The sequence below is a fragment of the Protomyctophum bolini genome (assembly GCF_963924005.1).
Source record: "Protomyctophum bolini genome assembly, chromosome: 16".
Taxonomy (NCBI): domain Eukaryota; kingdom Metazoa; phylum Chordata; class Actinopteri; order Myctophiformes; family Myctophidae; genus Protomyctophum; species Protomyctophum bolini.
This window is the reverse complement of record NC_137877.1, coordinates 7,555,559-7,573,046: the sequence shown is the minus strand read 5'-3', so window position 1 is coordinate 7,573,046 and position 17,488 is coordinate 7,555,559. Positions and strand designations below refer to the sequence as shown.

The following is a 17,488-nucleotide window of genomic DNA, read 5'->3' as shown; positions in this document are numbered from 1 at the left end:
GTGAGATGGATATAGCAAATAGTGTACACAGAACATTATGAAAGTCAACACAAACTAACGGAGGGTGAAAGAATGAAAGAACGAACGAACGAGAGAAAGAGATAATGAGCAATTGAAAGGATTAAAATGGCCTTGGGGGGATGGAAAGCCAAGTTGAAGGGGACACGCCAGACCAAGAGGAGGAGGAGGGGTGGGGGGGGGTGGGATGGGACAGAGGAGGAGGGAAGAAAAAGAGAGAATTTTTTTTTACACAGTGAGAGAGTCTCCTCTCACTGTGTAAAAAAAAAGAAGGGTGGGTGGGGGTGGGGGGGCAGTGGGAGAGGGAGAAATGAAGAAGGGAGGGGGCTGTGGGAGAAAGAAAGAAAGAAAGAAAGAAAGAATGAAAGAAAGAAAGAAAAGAAAGAAAGAAAAGAAAGGGCCGAGAAAAAGGACCTCGTATACGTGCAATGTGGAGTGGGTGGGGGGCGTCTCCCCTCATGTCCCCTCCCTCTCTCCCCGTACCGGTTATAGATGGTGCCGGAGGAGCCCGCTTACGTCCAGACACCCGGTCCAGTGAGCTGTACTAGTCCTGAGAGCTACCAGAACTCAGAGAAGTAGTACAGCCACTATACACTGCAGCTATCTCTACAGCATACATTCTTCCAGAACTCTCCTCAGCACCGCTCTCGTCCCTACACTTAGCTATAGTCCAACTTTCATCCTGTTCACAAGGTTAAGTCAGGCAGTCGTTTCCTCCTATTTCTGCCCAGTAAGGTCCCTTCTTTTTTTTTTTAACTTTTTGCAAAAATTGCTTCGCTCAGTTCCTGGTCCAGCTCCTATAGCATCTAACAGCAAAGCAGAGACCCGTCAGTGGTGATGATGATGATGATGCGCACCACCACCGCCACCACCACCGCCACCCACAGCTTCCTGGTCCTTCTCCTCGTGCTCTTCGTAGCTGGGATTGCTTTATCCGGCCCCACCGCGGCCCACCGGAGCAGAGGTACGTGGCATCATGTATATCAGCATTGTTGTGTACTGAAATATAATATAGCCACTTATCAGAGGATTCTTAAATGTCCTGACACATCCTTGACATGATTTAACTCTGAACCGTTATACACCGTTTACACTTCCAAGGATTACATTAACGCTCACGTGCTGAGCAAAGCTGCTGGTTGATGGAATGCATTGATATGTATGTACTGTATGTGCATTTGTGTTGGTTAGGTTTGAAGTCACATGTTGGGATGTACAGTAAGTTGCATGGGGCTTGTTCAGACACGACAGATCCATCTTATTTGTTATTGTGATTCAGCCGAGACGAACTGTTGGCAGTTCTAATTTGTGTAAATATTTGTTGTGTGATCGATCGATGCTGGTTAAGGGATATAGTAGAGATGTTGTATTTATGATCTCTTTGCATATATATGGCTATACAGTATAGATAATACCCTAATCAGCACATAATGTGGTCATAAGGTACTGTAGCTCCTCCTTGGGGTTCCCATTGCAGACACTTGTTTTGTGGGTGTATCCTCGAAGCAGATCTAGCTGCACTCTATGGTTATAGCACATGGCATTAAGACGGTTCCTCTGCTCCACATGCACACTGAAACCTTTTATTTATTCGAAAATATAAAAGCAAAAAAAACTCAAATCCCAACACTGTAAAAAAAGAAAAAAAAACCCCTCAAAACTCCACACTGTACAGCAACGTACGGCCATTTAAAAACTGTAATTGATTTGGAACTATGCAAACACTGGGTGTTTATGACCCAAGTGCGCTATTCCCATTTCCCTGAAATGAGGAGAGCAGACGCATGCGGAGAAAAGAGGTCATGCCGCTTGCTCGCGGTGTCCAATGAAAGTGTTTCCAGGTCGGTGGTCATGGGGGTTAGGCTCGTATGTGGACACCCTGGTGGGATATGGCTTTCCCAGAACCGTGTGCCCACATCACCCACCAAGCAGAAAATCTGTCCGGGTTAACAAGCTAGCTAATTACTTTCATTCATTGCTTCTGGCAAGAGATCTTTTATTGTTTCTGTAAAGATTTGTATTAAAGAGCTCATTAATGTGTTTACGTCAAAGACCCTGCAAGGGGAGTCTTGTGATGTAAACAAAAGACATATGGGAGACATGCAGAGCACAGACCCTTCCCAGAACTACATTTTCTGCAGGTTTTGTATTACCAATTTGAATATATTGTAAACATAGCTCCCAACTAGTGGTTTCTTTTACAGACATAACCATAAAAAAGGGGCTTAAACAGGATACACTAACGCAAATTAGCCTGTATTGGGCCTTTCTACTGATTAAGATTCTCACGTCCCGACAGTTGTGGAAAACTGCAGATTTTCCACCAACGATTGCCATATTGTATCATTATCCTGCCCCACACACACACACACACACACACACACACACACACACACACACACACACGTACTGTACACCCACCCACCCTCACACATGCACTTGATTCACACATGCACGCACTGGCTCACATTTATACACACACACACACACACACACGCGCGCGTGCGTGCGCGTGCAGTCTGCGCACGCACGCACACACAGACACACACGGTCAAATAGATTTCTGGCTTCTTGTTGTTTGAGCTGCATGGTGTGTGTGCAGCCGTGCTGTTTTCTGTGAATTAAAGTTGGGCACCCTTTAGAGACTTTGACGGTCATAAAAGTGATTTGAAGTGAAGAGAGTGGAGTCAGTGAGAAGAGGCAAGCGCAGTGGAAAAGACTGTGAAGTATTGGCTCCCAGACAGCCTCCAATGTGTTGCTAGCTAAACTTGGCCTGCATACAATCAAAAGTGTGCAGATTTGGAAGTCGGATGAAAGAGTGTATGTGTGTTTTTGCTTTGGGAGGGGGTGTTTATGGTCCGCGCTCTTCTTCTTGGATCACGTCCCTTGGTGTTGGATTGACGCGTATTATTATGTAATGTGATATTGTAATGACATGTTTTGCATGCTTTTTTAATTTCTTTTCAAAATCTTTTTTATTTAAAATTTTCAATAACAGAAATCTCAGGGGCAGGTAAATAATGAAAATACTATATGTTGTTGAGCAAAACACATGCCCCTCCCAGACAAAAGAGAAAAAGAAAATTCTCCCCTTCATGTCCCAATTCAATACGTAAGCCCAATTCCCAATTCCCCAGCCTCTCTACGAGTACTCCATCTCTGCTAACCCCCACAATAAGTCATTGGGAGGGGTCTCCTCCGATACCCGCGGGCCGTCAAGCCACCATCTTTTTTTCACCTGATACTGAAGGGTCTCACTAAGGGGGCGTATCGAATGTGGAGGGTATATGCTACCCCCCCCCCCCCCCCCCCCCCCACAGTTCCTCTCCCTCCCCTGAACAGTGCATGCTTTTTTCAACTATAGAAAATACGTATACTGTACACTGTATACGTATTTATAAACAGTAGGCTACATACTGTATACTATACAGTATGTAGCCTACTGTTTATATTTCACAGATGACTTCTTTTTTTTTTTTTTACAATGGCAGCTACAGTAGGTGGAGCAATAAGGTAGCCACACAACAGCTGTGCCAGTCAAAACATGCCGTATATCACGCGTAGAGTAATGACGAGGACAAGGAGAGGAAAAGTGGAGAAATTACCCGAGGGGAGTGGAGGACAAGAGAGATGGATTTAAGGGATTGAGAGGAAGTTGAAAGAGGGTCACGGAGGCTGGAAAGATGACTGAAGACAGATATGGGACAGGAGAGATTGAGTGAGGGTAACAGCTGTTGCTCGGTAGAATCTTGACACAGGGAGATATAGTGTGAGAGCACGGGGAATAAGCACAGAACCAGCCAAGGCGAGGGGAGAACGTGGGAGAGTGATCCCCGGCCCCGGCAAAGACTCTTTCCAGCTGGGCTTCGAGGTGCAGACTAGAGGGTCCATATATAGCCTCCACGGCTCCCATAGTCTTATAAAGGCCCGTTTCAGTAGATCTACAAGCTCACCACGCGTCACAACACAACAGCTATATGCGTGATGTCACTCAACTATGTATATATAAATCACCCTTAAGAGTGTGGTTCCAGTGACAGAAGAGGATGTGAGAGGTCATGCTGGGATTGAACAGGTGGGTTGAGGCCCCCTCTGGGTGACAGCTATAGGGTGTATCTCATTAGGGCTAATATACAGTAGGTCAGCACTATTGATCTATATCAACAGACACTTCCTGAGAGGCATATCTCTCTCTTTCTCTCTGCCTCTCTCTCTCTCTCTCTCTTTACAGTACGTATCAGTATTGTATGGCATGGGGCTCAAGGGATTTTGACACTTCACTGATTTAAATGAAGGCGACCGTTTTATACCGAGGGCCATTAAACATCTCTGCCTCTCTCCCCAGCGGCGGAGGCCATGAAGTCCCTCACTATATACTGTACCTCTTCCCTCCTCCATTCCCAATGCAGGACAGAAGAAACCTGAGAGTCCAACATATGCCAGAGCTGCATGAAATCATGCTGAGACTCATTATCTGTGCGAGCACGCGTGAGTGTGTGTGTGTGTGCGCGAGTGCGTGTGCACTGTGCACGTGTGTTATTCTAGGAATTACATAGACATTATGATCCATGTTGATTGTAAAGTGTATGCACAGCAAATGACGTTGAATGCTTTTGGGACGAGTGCCTGACATCACGCATGTGGAGCAGATATAGCTGTGATGTTCAATTTGCGGGACGTGAGTTCCTTATTTAGTCTGATCCAACAGTCAAGATGCAAAAGCAAACGGTTCTTCCACACGTTTCGCAATAAATCAGGTCGTTCCTGTTGTTGTCCCATTCCGAGACATTTGAGATGCTATGCTTTGGATATTTCTAGTTCATTACCTCACGGAAGAATAATCTCTCCGTATGTAAACAGAGCACTTGCTTCCATGTACTGTAGTTCCCCTCATTTAGCGGAAAAAGAGGAAGTGTGAGCAGTCATACAAAGACAGGAGAGTACGAGTGTGTTGCCAAGAATAATTAGTTTGGCAGTGTCAGACAGAAGGATGTAAATCAACAACTAGAAAACACTGACAGTGGTTCCAGAAATACATTGCACTATAACACTACACATGCATATAAATGAACACTCACGCGTACACATGCACAAGCATCATAAAGACTCTCTGAGGATTGCGTGCATGCGTGCATGCGTGCGTACGTGCGTGCGAGCGTGTGTACAAGCGTGCGAGCGAGCGTGCGTACGAGCGTGTGAGCGTGCGAGCGTGCGTGCGTACTGACAACCTTATTAACCCACTCCCTTTCCCAGAGGACCATCCATCATCACTGATGAGCCAAGATTGCCTCTCCCGAGCTCACTTGCCTCCAGTGAGTGTTTCCATTCAGCCTTTCCAGTGAAAGGGAGTTTCTCAGTTTCAGACCCAGAAGATCACGCTGCCTGGCTCCTTCAGTTCAGAACAGGACGAGGGCCATGGTGGTGTTTTGCTGAATGATGTGGCACTGTTTATTGTATGATCTGACGTGTTTATTGGCTGACTCTTTGCGGATTGATGAATTTAGCTGGTATTGTAATTACCGACGGACCAGCTACAGTATTTTCTCGTTGCATAATGTACTTCGCAGGATGATTCTCCATCTCTGGTTGGTCAGCAGTATATCTTGTACTCGTAGCCTTGGAATGCAGCTGAACATTGTGCAAGGTTTCAGCGTGCGTGCTCCCCTCTCTACTGCCATATGAATGTGCCGAGAGAGCGCAGGGCTGACTTTAGTGATGGGATTAGGTTTTATTCCCTATACCTTAAAGGTTTTAACGAGATGCCATGGATGGTCTTGGATTTGCGTAAGCCAGTCTTTCAACACAGTATCCATTTGTAGCATTGTGTTGGATTCATGTAGTGTATTTTACAGTTAACCACTTTAAACCCTCAATAAACTTGTACTTTGTCCGCTCTTTTTCCATCCCTACACCAACTGCCAGGCGTTGTGTGCTTGCAGATTGGCTAATGTTCCCCTCAGGGATGCTATGGGTTCAAGTGATTAATGTAAAACAAATCACACCCGTGTGAAGTGAGGGAAACTTTACCAATCCTTATCATCTTACCTCATTGTGATGTCATTATTCGCCGACCCTGAAGTCTTTGGGGAGGAGGTCGTATGGCGTTCGTCTTACGGCGCGCATGGACGGTCACCCTCCAGCAGGAACCTGAGAAATGGGAGAAAGTAGAGAGAAGAGAGTTTTGTTTTAATCGTTTGTTCCACTTCAGCGATGTGAATGTAGGATTTCTAGTGCCGATAAAGCTCCTTTGAGGGGAGCAGAGAAAGGAGCTATACTATGGAGGTGAATGGGGTGGAGGTGGGATGCGAGAAGCCTGTAGGAAAGGCTGTGCGACGCAGCGAGGCAGGTGAAACATGGAGGGTTCTGGGCGGTATTGGGCAGGTGTAATTAGGGGCAGGTAGATTGGCGTGGAGGGCGGAGAGTGGCGTGAAGGGCAGGGTCAATGTGTGTTTCTCCAACTCCTGAACATCTGTTGTTCCCACTCCATTTATTGTTTGCGTTAGTGACAAAACAAACATTAAACTCTGTCCATTGCCAATGGCGTCTTTAATGTTTGTTTAGACAAGACAAACATTAAACCTGTATATTAAAAAAAAGGTTCCTATCACACAAAATTTGACAGCACCACCGTCGTAACTCCGAGGACCCCCTTATAGGAGGCCCCTGGCCTCAGCTATCTAAGTACATGTGCAGAAATATGTGGTCTTTTCCTCATGACTTTCATTAATTCCCAGATTTTTCGTGGTGGGCTTGCATGAAGCAGATCTCAAAAGTTGCTATTCAAATGAATTCCATATGGATACAGTATATATTAACAATAAGCGAGAAAGGGGCGCGTGTTAATGCATCAAGGATGGCAATTATTGTTTTTCTAAACTGTCAAATAGGTCTACGTCTCTTGATGTTGTGAAAATGAATGATGGAAATGTGTCAGAGGCTATGGCGTTATGTGTAAGTGTACACATGAGATTAGCATGGGGGGGGGGGGGGGGTCAAAACGTTTGGGAACCCCCTCTATATAGGCCAAAACATAAAGCATCACCTCATGAGGCCAATTAGAAAAGAATGCACGGAGCAATTTCATTTTCTTTCTGGCAGTTATTCACAAGACATTTGGCAATGATCGGTCTAGTTTACAAGATTAACTCCGGACACACCAGACAGACACACATTCTGGCCACAGCCGGCCCTTTTGCCTGGTGGGCTGGTGGAGATAATAAAAAAGATCTCAAGACTCAACGCAAGGGCCTGCAGGGCCGTGGCTCAGCGGTCCAGGGCACCTCGGCTGGGAATCCAGTCTGGCAGTGTGCCGCGGGTTCGACTCCCGATCCCGACAGCCTTTACTGCATGTCTTCCCCCCATTTACTGTCAACCTATACTGTCTGTCCCTCCATAAGAAAATATAAAATAAAGGCGAAAGCCACAAAAACAAAAGACTCAATGCAACGTTTCCCTTTAACTTCACAGTGACGACAGGGTCTAGACACGGTCAGGTCCAATAAGGATGCAGCTACAGTATACGCCTAACGACCGTTGGCCTCTGGCACCGCTTGCACTTTCTGGACATGAGCGCGGACCACCCTTGTTTCCATGGGGACGAGCCCCATCCTTCAGATTATGCTTCAACACGTTGAAATCGGGTTAACATGTCTCAGTTGTCTGCTGCACTATGGTCTTCATAAAACAGGCTGCGGTTACACGAGCACACGCGCACGCATGCACTCACACGCACACGCATGCACGCACGCACGCACGTGACTTGGCGCATCAATGCCTTGACGGTCTGTTCTGGGTATACTTGGCTGTTGATTCTTCTCCTTTGAAGTTGATTGATTGTAGGGGTTATGACTGGATCCATTTCTAAAATCTTTATTCATTTTACGCTGGAAACACTGATAAGTCTAATAGTCCCCAAGTGGTGTGTGGGCCAAGCGGCTGGGCTTTGGACAGGGTTGCTGTGGGCCTGGGCCAGTGTTTGCTTGTATTGGAGCTTAAAAATGTCTGCCAGAACTTTTCTAATGTTTTATATACTCTGAGCCCTCTCCCTCAGAGTCAGTCCCACTATTGTTTTATCGGAAACATTGAGGGGGGAAAAAAACAAATGCAGCTTTGATAGAAAGCACACAGCTGGAAAAGCATGGGACTATTTTTCGAACCCAGGGCTTCCCCCTTTTCTCTCTGTGTCTCTGGGTTGGCCTCTGACAACTGCTGGCATAGTGCCTCAAACAAAGTTCCACTATTTCATTTAACTCTTAAATGTGAGCCAAGCATATGCGCTGAGGGGAATACTGTCTTGCACAAAGCGAGTACATATTAGTTCTATAGTAAAGCGTGTCATATTTGCCACTCTCTCACCCACCGCAGATTTTGTTCTTGGACGAAGCACGCAAGCAGCTCTCTGACCTCACACACCATCCCTGCAGTTGTTGTTAAGTCAGGGTTTTCGTTCATTATCAAAGTACATTTAAACTAGTATTAACAATTGCAATGTTGCCAGAGCTGTATTGTAACTTGTAGGTGCATGTGACTAAAAGACCTCGATCATTAGATACTCGTCAGGAACTCTCAGCCACCGTCCTCATACTTCCACCACTAATCATAAAACAACAACAAAAACAACAACATCATGAGCTGTCCTGTGGGCTCCCTGGGAGACCTGTGGTGTACGTCCTTTGTTAAACTCTGCCTCCAAGCACTGGGCTCCGTGCTGACAGACACTGTGTCTGCAGGGAACATCAAGATGCTTGGCAGGGGCCTATACAGTGTGTTTATATGCGTGTGTGCATGATTTGTGTATGCGTGCATACGTACACGTGTATGTGTGTGCATTCAATTTTATGCCACGCTCTCTCTCTCTGTTTTCTAATTTACTTTCATGCCAAGTGTTGATTTACTCTAACGTTTGTCGTAACTTTCATGAATCAAGGCATAATCATGCCCACTGATAGCACCTCATAGAATAGCTAACGAGGTGCTAGCACACGCACGCACGCGCGTGCACACACAAACACACACACACACACACACACACACACACACACACACACACACACACACACACACACACACACACACACACACACACACACACACACACACACACACACACACACACACACACACACACACACACAGAGTATACAATGCTTTTAAGTAGCATTATACTTCTAACTATATGTTAGAAGTTGTTTCCACCCAACAAACACTTATGTTTGTTGGGTGTGTTTCCACCCAACAAACACTTAATAAAACGTGTTAATAGGTGCCTCTCAGCTCGTTGCTATTGCAAAAGCAAAGTATAGTGTGTGTGTTTAGTAAGAATCTCATCCCGGCAATTTTGAACTCTTCATTCAGTATTATGCAATACCTGAGGATTGAATAGAACGTGTGCTTTCTCCGTCCCCCCGCAGTGAGACGTCAGAACATGAAGGTACGCATCAACGCCACGGGAGACACCATCGTGATGAAGTTTCTGCGTCCCAACGCCGACACCAAGCTGGAAGGTTACATCCTGGGCTATGGCAGCAGCATGTTCTCCAAGCAGTTCATCCAGTTGCCCGAGAATGGACAGCCCTACGAGACAGAGATTGGTAAGGAATCATTCTTCATGAGTGTTTCATTTTTTTGGCCTTTGTTTAGTCATTGCTGCACGTCTGTGAGTCCCTGAGAGAGAGAGCAGCATATCTGTGGAGGTTCAGTGTACTGTGCATTCCTCCACATCACCATTGGCCCTGCTATCCCCCATGAGCCGTTTGGGCCATATGCGGGTCAACCTTTATTTTGACTCGTCCTTCCTCTTGATTTTCAGATGCAGAACCCAAATACCTCATCGCTGTTCAGCCCATCCCACTCAATGACGTGAAGAAACACTGCACTGGTAAAAATAAAAAGATTCCTGAATACATTTAAGAATATGTGGCATTAAAAATGACATGCATATACGGTATAATAACTATAAGATTCAACTCTGAAGCACGAGGTGTTCGACATCAAAATGGACCTTGGACTGATGGAGGGCCTTCTTCTCCCCCTTATAGGGAAAGTTGAACTGGAGAAGCCACTTCATCTGGTCATTGGTTCCGTGACCCCGACCTCAGTGCTGTTGTCGTGGGGGACGCTGCTGAAGACCCCCTATGAGGGCAACATCATGAAGGACTGCCTGGAGGATGGGTGAGATTTACACACACACACACACACACACATGCGATGGGGAGAACTGGACGGGGTATAGTTACCGTTTCTTTCATTTCTGGGCCTGGGATGGTCATGCCTCTGGCGTGTAATTATGGATCCCACCGCGGCTCCAGGCAAACTCCGCCCTCGCTGCTCCAAAGCCCTGATGACGCACGAGTTTGTGATGAAGGAAAACGTCTGTACATTGATTGTTTCTAATAATAACACGCCTCGGACCAAAGACAGGGTGCTATGGATGCACACATGTGCCAATACAGTCTCACTGATGATCCATAGAGATTCTCTTTCTGCTTTGCATGCACACACACACACACACACACACACACACACACACACACACACACACACACACACACACACACACACACACACACACACACACACACATTAAATAAAATAAATGAATGCCCTATTGTACACCTAGTTTGTCCAGGCAAACATCGTTAAAAAAAGCTGGTCGCTATTTTCTTTTAGAATAATCGCCTAATGACATATGACAAAATATGGATGCCAGGTTGAAAGTGGTTAACGTGTGGCCTGTGGGTTTTATAAACTATGTAGAGTTTACATCTAGAGTTTGGGGCGCTACGCGGCCCTCAAAACCGACGTCGCTCTGCCGACCCCTCGGGGGCTTTGTCAGAGTACGTCTGTGTGTCACGGTGCGTTCAGAGGAGGACCCAAAAGCAGTGCGACAATGTCAAGATCAAAGTTCAGGATGTTTATTCTCTAACTTAAACTTCTCATAAAATGGGGCAGGCAACATAAGGACTGAATGATACAGAATGGTTTGTGGCCAAAACACAGTCCATAACACACTGACACTAAACAACTATCTGACAAGGAGGAGCTGCACAAACTGGGGCATATAAATAGACACAGACTAACTAGAGACACAGGTGAACTGAAACAGACAATCAACACTGGGATAGGCTGACAGGCAAAAAGAACACAGGTGACTAGGGTTACACTAATACAGGGAGGTGAGGCAAGGCAACAAGGCAGACAGCTATAAGCACAGTACTGTCAGGACACTACTACAAAATAAGATACACAAAACCAACAGAGTAACAGAAAACCAAAACCGAACAGAACAGGAACACATGGCAAAATACAGAAAATACTGAAATAACAGAATAAGTCCATGTGTACAAAGGCAACAACAATAAGAAGCTATCTATAGTCACAGTTCAAATTCAAAGGCAGTGGTGGAGGGTGTGACACTGTCTCTTTTGTGCCCATACTGTATAATGGAGGTATCTTCATTTATCTGTCAGTCCATGTCCCTTTTATGCCCATAAAGAACCATGATGTCATCAGTATACGCCCACATAAATACGGGCATGCCCCCTTTTGTGCCCATATATGGAGCTGACGTGTTTATGTTGTCATAGTGACGTGGCTGTTGGTTTGTTTATGTTGTCATAGTGACGTGGACGTTGTGTTTATGGCTGAGTCAGAATGACATCAGAGGTCCGCCGGCCCACCCTCCCATTTTAGAGATAATAACTACATTGAATTCACGGGAACATAGTACTGTACACACAGACACAGCTTATTTCCCCCCCCCCCCCATTTCCTGAAAAGTAACGGTATTGGACATACAAGATTTCCGCTGGATGGTTATGATATGATTCCCTTAAGTCTCTCGTATTACGGAGCAGCCGTGCCAATACATGGAGTGTTCACAGGTGTTTAGGAGAGGAGTCCTCCCACGAGGCCTAAGTCACACTTCCTCTTCTCACTGAAATCCCCCGTTCTCTCCATCAATATGGAGAGAGAGAGAGAGCAGCTTTGGAAAAGCCACTGGAAAGCTTGACCTCACTCTGCTATGACTCTGCCTAAATCTTCTGTTGGTTTTTATAAATGTACTAATGTTAGTTTCATCTGTATCTCCTGAAATAAGGGGGAAAGAAACATGTAGTGCTCGTATATAGCACTGCTAAAAGTCTTCCCCGGGAAGGACAAGGGCAATGGAAACTGAGCAGCAGAAACTCAGATAGGCCTATATACTTTACTACAGCAGAAACTCAGAGAGTCTGAAACAGAAAACCAAAAGACCTAAGTAGAGACAGAACTTTTAACATATTTAGAAACAAACATTTTCTTTTATTAGCTGCCTTTAGAGCCACATTTGTGGATTAGGGGTGATTGTTTAGTTGAAAACATAACATTTTCACAGCGTGGCTCTGTCTCGAAGGCAAAATATCTGTGACTCTTTTGTCTGTCTGTTTGTTCCGGGACTAATCTCGGAAACCGCTGGACCAATCACTACCAAATGTCTTGAGCATGCTGCCAGTATAGGCCAAGGAAGTCACAGTACATGTTGTAATGTTTTGAATCCGTGTATTCCCTACACCGCCCTTGACTCGTGTCTGAGTTTCACTGTATGGTTCCTTGTTTGATACAGATATATTAGCTCTTTTGAATTTGCAGTCATATTATACAGTAGCATATTGTATATTCTATAATAAAACAATGTGTATGTGTTTTTTGTTTTTGTCTCAGACACTACACAGTGCGTTATCGTGAGAGGAATAGGAAGTGGAACTTCCAGACGTGCCCCACTAGCGACACCGTCATTGACAACTTGAAGCCCAACACAAACTATGAGTTTGGCGTGCAACCCAACTCTCCAAATGGAAACGGAATGTGGAGCAAACCAGTCGTTCACAACACCAATATGGGGGGTAGGTAATGGTATAACAAAAAAGTTAAAAACATACCGGTATCCTCTTCTTGCAGTACATCTTGTACAGGCCCAGGGGAAACTGTTAATTGCGCCCTTCTTTGTCCTTTGTTCCAGGTTAACTGCAAAAACATAGACATAGAGAACATTAAGAGACTTAAGAAAATATTATTTATTTTTATTTTAGAACGTTCATTATACTTAAAGGGATACTTTCAAAAAAACTTTTGGTCAGTTCATCGTCTACTCAGGCTTATGTAAACACCCCAGAGAGTTTTTAAGTTGCTTGATTCAGTATTTTATTTAGATATTTGATATTAAATGTATCTGCCCCGCCCCCTTCCTATACAAACCCATTGTCCGTGACCCCAACTTTTAGCTTTATTCTTTCCCTGATGCTTTTCATTTTCAAAAAATAAAATACCAGAAAAAAGGAGTTTGAATTTACAATGGGTTTGTATAGGAAGGAGGCGCCAGGCAGTGCAGCGAATATGAATTTGGGAATATCTAAATACTTAATAACTGTCTGGAGGGTGATCACGTATTTGCGAATACGATAAAATGAAAGTTTCTTTTAAAGTGATAAATATCCCTTTAAGTGCTCAGTGCTCAAAGTGAGGTTAAAACTGGCAAAGTTTCGGTCCTGGGACCTTCGTCAGTGCTATATGGGCCTTCCTTAAACTGTTTTTTCAAAACTGTCTTTTTCTGCAGTACATCTTCGGCATGTGCACAGTCAAATCCCAGTCTTAACTTCATTTAACATTCTGGAGTTAAATTAACATTAAGGATTTGACTGTGTGTATTATTACCAAAAACCACAACGTCATATGCACTCTGCAATATAGCTAACTTGTGAAACCCGCAACCTCTGTAGTTTATTTCATGAGTCATTGTGACCCACATCTTCTTCACAACATCTTTGCAATGTTATGGTTTTGATTATAGTTTCTTTCCATCTGTCCCGTACTCGTTTGTTTACTGTTGTATTGTGTATTGTGTTTTCCAGAGAAGTCCATGCAGAAACCCTATAAACCCCGTCCTGTCAAGCCTGTGGTATGTATGCCTGGACACCATTCTGTTTCAATAATCGTTTAAACATTGCTTTTTAAAAGTGCACTTTATTTTGTAGATTGTTGTTGAGGCATTTTCTACCTACAGTAACTGCGACATGGCCTGCTGGGTTCAGAACTACAACATGGCCTCATTGCTGGTTATGCAATAGCAAATGTAAACGAACCTGGACATACTGTACATTTTTTACGAAAAGACTTAAAGCTCTACAGGTGCATTTTGTTCTCGGTTTTCCAAAATAAATATCTTATTTTGTTGGAATGCGTCTGAAAGCCAGCAGTATGCTTCTGTGATGGTGTATAGTAGTGAGCATTAGTGGGTGTAATATGGTCTCATGTTTGGATCATTTTCTTTTCCATCCTGCTGATGAATGGAAACTGCATCAGTGCAGCCAGAGCTGACCAAAGCCAAAGCGAGCAGACCCATGACTATCCCATTCTGAACGGGAACCCATTTTGGTGTTTAGCATCATGTTATGCTTTAGCTATTGAAAAATAACAGATCTACAAGCTCATATCGCGCCACCGAGTGGCGCGATACGAGCTTGTAGGTCTGCTATTTTTTAAAAATTCGAAGAACGACTGACATTTTTAGAATCTGATCTCAGGTCAGAATGGGTTCATCAGACCAGTGTGTGTCCCGTGGAAACCTCGTATGAATCTGATCTCAGGTCAGAATGGGCTATAGCTTTACTTCTGGAATAGAAGAGCTGAGACCACAAGGGAAGAGGAGCGGAAATGTGGAGAAAGCAGAAGGGTGTGGAAGAGAGTTGAGGAGGGAATGATGGAGAGGTGATTGTTGGTGCCGAGTTTCTGACCGTGAAAAAAACGCCGTCGTCGCGTCACATCGGCCCCCGTGCTCATAAAACACCACAGCTGCTGAGAATCAACTGCAGCACTGGCATTTCTTTAAAAAGCCCTGTTATACTCCTAATCTACAAGCTCTACTACAACGCAACCACATTGCGACGTGTTATGTGAGCGTGTAGATTTGCACTAATGTGCAGTGAGAGGAAGCATAGCGTGAAGATTTCGTCTGTTTATATAAAAGGGATTTTGGTGGTTTTACTGGGCTGTATAACTTGTGCCTATATCTACATTACATCCTTGGACTAATCAGAAATGTCTTAATTAATGTTCTCGTCTTTCTCCTGACAGAAACCCTTCATGACAGGCACACGCTTCACCTTCCCTCCCCGCCATGGTAAGCCAATAGAGACTTTGGTCAACGCACTGAAACCTGTTTTAATACGGCAGCGGGTCGTTTTTACAAGATGCAGTGATTTATCGCTGCTCAGAAATGTCCGTTTCAGCCCCCGTCACTGACCCTTTGCTTTAAGACTCGGAGCTGGAAGAATTTTAACTGGATCTTTTTTGATTTATCCTTTTGCAGACACCCTCATCATCATATACCCAATCATGTTGTGTAATCTATACAATCTTCCTTCGGCTGGTTTATTGTAGGCTATAGGAGGACAGACCGCAGTCAAAGTGTTTCCTGACAATGAAGTGGTGTGCAGCATATAATATACTCTTTAACTGTTTTGTTATGATTGAGCACTATTGTACAAATGCACATACATATATATGTACATGTGTACTATATACTAGTACACATGGATCAGAAGCAGGTCACCCAATGACCCGTGGGTTGGCGGTTCGAATCCTCGTCCTGTCTACATGTCGAAGTGTCCTTGGGCAAGACACTGAACCCCACTTTGCCTCCAGTTGTTGCCACCGTTGGTGTGTGAATGTGGGAAGTGAGGACGCTGGCGTCGACTGTTTGCCGCTTCACCTCCCAATGTATGAATGAACGAACCATTGTAAAGTGCTTTGAGTAAGCACGTAGTGCATAGAAAAGCTCTATAAAATGCAATCTATTATTATTATTATTATTATTATACTCCACATAGCCATGGTATATTAACAGATGCTCTCTTTTGCAGGACTCAAATCGACGTCTTCAGAGATGATTGATTTACTTTTTAATATTAATCACTTTCCTTTGTCCTTCCCAGTTCTCCATAATAGGACGAAGGGCAGGCTGCCCCTCTTCCGGAATGTAGCCTCCAAGACAACCCTCGGTAATGACCTTTGTGACCCTTAACTTGGCTCAAGGTTTTTTTTTCTTTTTTTTCTTTCTCGTCTCGGAAAAAAAAGCTCCTGTCCACAACTCTGATCTTCTTTTCTGAACTCTCCATCTCTGTCTCTTCTCAGGAAATCTTAGAGAAGTCACCGTTCGTCCACATCAGTTGTACTCACTACACACTGTAGGGCATAAGTATATATTTCTCCCAGATTTCATGTTGTACATTATATTCCTCAGCTCCGACCCCCACCGCTAGACAGGATTCCCTGTCAACCGCTGGAACCACATTGCCTTTGGTCACCAAACAGCAAATCGGTAAAATGAGTCACAGAATTGTTTTTTCAAAAGCGCTTCATTGGCACTCAGCCTGGCTGCGTGCAATTACAGGCTTGGCAGAAGGTATTATATTCCGGAAGGTTGTCTTGTTTGTAAAAGGACTGCATGAGCAAGAGTCGCATGCATGCTCTGAGTAAGAAGATGTAGCCTACATCCCCCACGGAAGGCCCCGAAAGCGAGAGAGATTCGGTTCAAAATCAGGCGAAGGTAGGTGGCCTTGGCTTCACAGCATTTTAAACAATGTAGTTCATAGGTATTCAAGTATGGCCTCCATGGTTCTGTTAAGTTTTTCTCCCGCACTGCACTGACCAATATGCCACATAAAGTTCACGCAGAAATTGATAGTGAATCAATCAAACACATGTGCCAGCTTAGCTATAGCAGTGCTGCCGGAGGCCTGGACTTGACTCACCTTGGTCTACATGCAGTAACCACATGTTTGCGCAGAGATAGAATGACCTCTGACCAACTCTGAGAGCATTGAATAGGTGCTTCTCGTTCACGCAATACGTTACAGATCAGTCACATCCCACAAACTTTGTGTCCATGTCTTTCTCAACATTCCACTCTCTGTCTTTCATCTCTTTACCAGTATTCCAGCCATTGTCCATTCATTTTTTGTATATGTGATCATTTTCTGTGTTTTACTGCCAGATACTATTCCTTTCAGTATTAATGTGCATTCATTACTTTCCTGATCATCTTCACTGTCTTTTTTTTTTTAACTATATTTCTGATCCCAACCCAGAAGCTTTAGCTTTCAGCCCGGATGCATTGTAGATGTGAAGTCTGCATGGCAAAAGTTGCATGCACCAACCTTTAATAGTTTTCTTCTTTTGACTTCTACTTTTTATCTTGTTTGTGACTTTTGTCACAATTTTCTCATTCAGTATAGTTATTTAAATTTCAAACCTCATCAAGGCCAGCTATTTTTTTTACATCCAATTCTGTTCAATGTTAGTAAGGACTCTGTGCCAACTACTGTATAGTTACAGTTACATAACTGAACTGCCATAATAACCCATGGAAGTACTATAAACATTACATGCGGCCATAAAGATGAGTAGAGGTACTAAACGCCTGGAATGTCCCGTT

The 17,488-nt window shown here is 44.3% G+C and overlaps 1 protein-coding gene across 8 annotated transcripts in view; it reads left to right on the top strand.

The window, feature by feature from the left end:
- The first annotated feature begins 422 nt into the window (after window positions 1-422).
- Window positions 423-17,488, top strand: part of abi3bpa (ABI family, member 3 (NESH) binding protein a) — a 38,216-nt gene continuing 21,150 nt past the window's right edge. For 3 of the 8 annotated variants that reach the window (XM_080786589.1, XM_080786587.1, XM_080786586.1), the window contains exons 1-9: window positions 423-982; window positions 9,429-9,608; window positions 9,827-9,895; window positions 10,056-10,188; window positions 12,718-12,899; window positions 13,905-13,951; window positions 15,127-15,172; window positions 15,987-16,052; window positions 16,295-16,372. In XM_080786589.1, the coding sequence (XP_080642715.1) occupies window positions 856-982; window positions 9,429-9,608; window positions 9,827-9,895; window positions 10,056-10,188; window positions 12,718-12,899; window positions 13,905-13,951; window positions 15,127-15,172; window positions 15,987-16,052; window positions 16,295-16,372 (928 nt within the window). In that variant the 5' untranslated portion in view covers window positions 423-855. The remainder of the gene's footprint in view (window positions 983-9,428; window positions 9,609-9,826; window positions 9,896-10,055; window positions 10,189-12,717; window positions 12,900-13,904; window positions 13,952-15,126; window positions 15,173-15,986; window positions 16,053-16,294; window positions 16,373-17,488) is intronic. The other 5 variants (XM_080786591.1, XM_080786588.1, XM_080786590.1 and 2 more) reach the window with 5 other exon arrangements.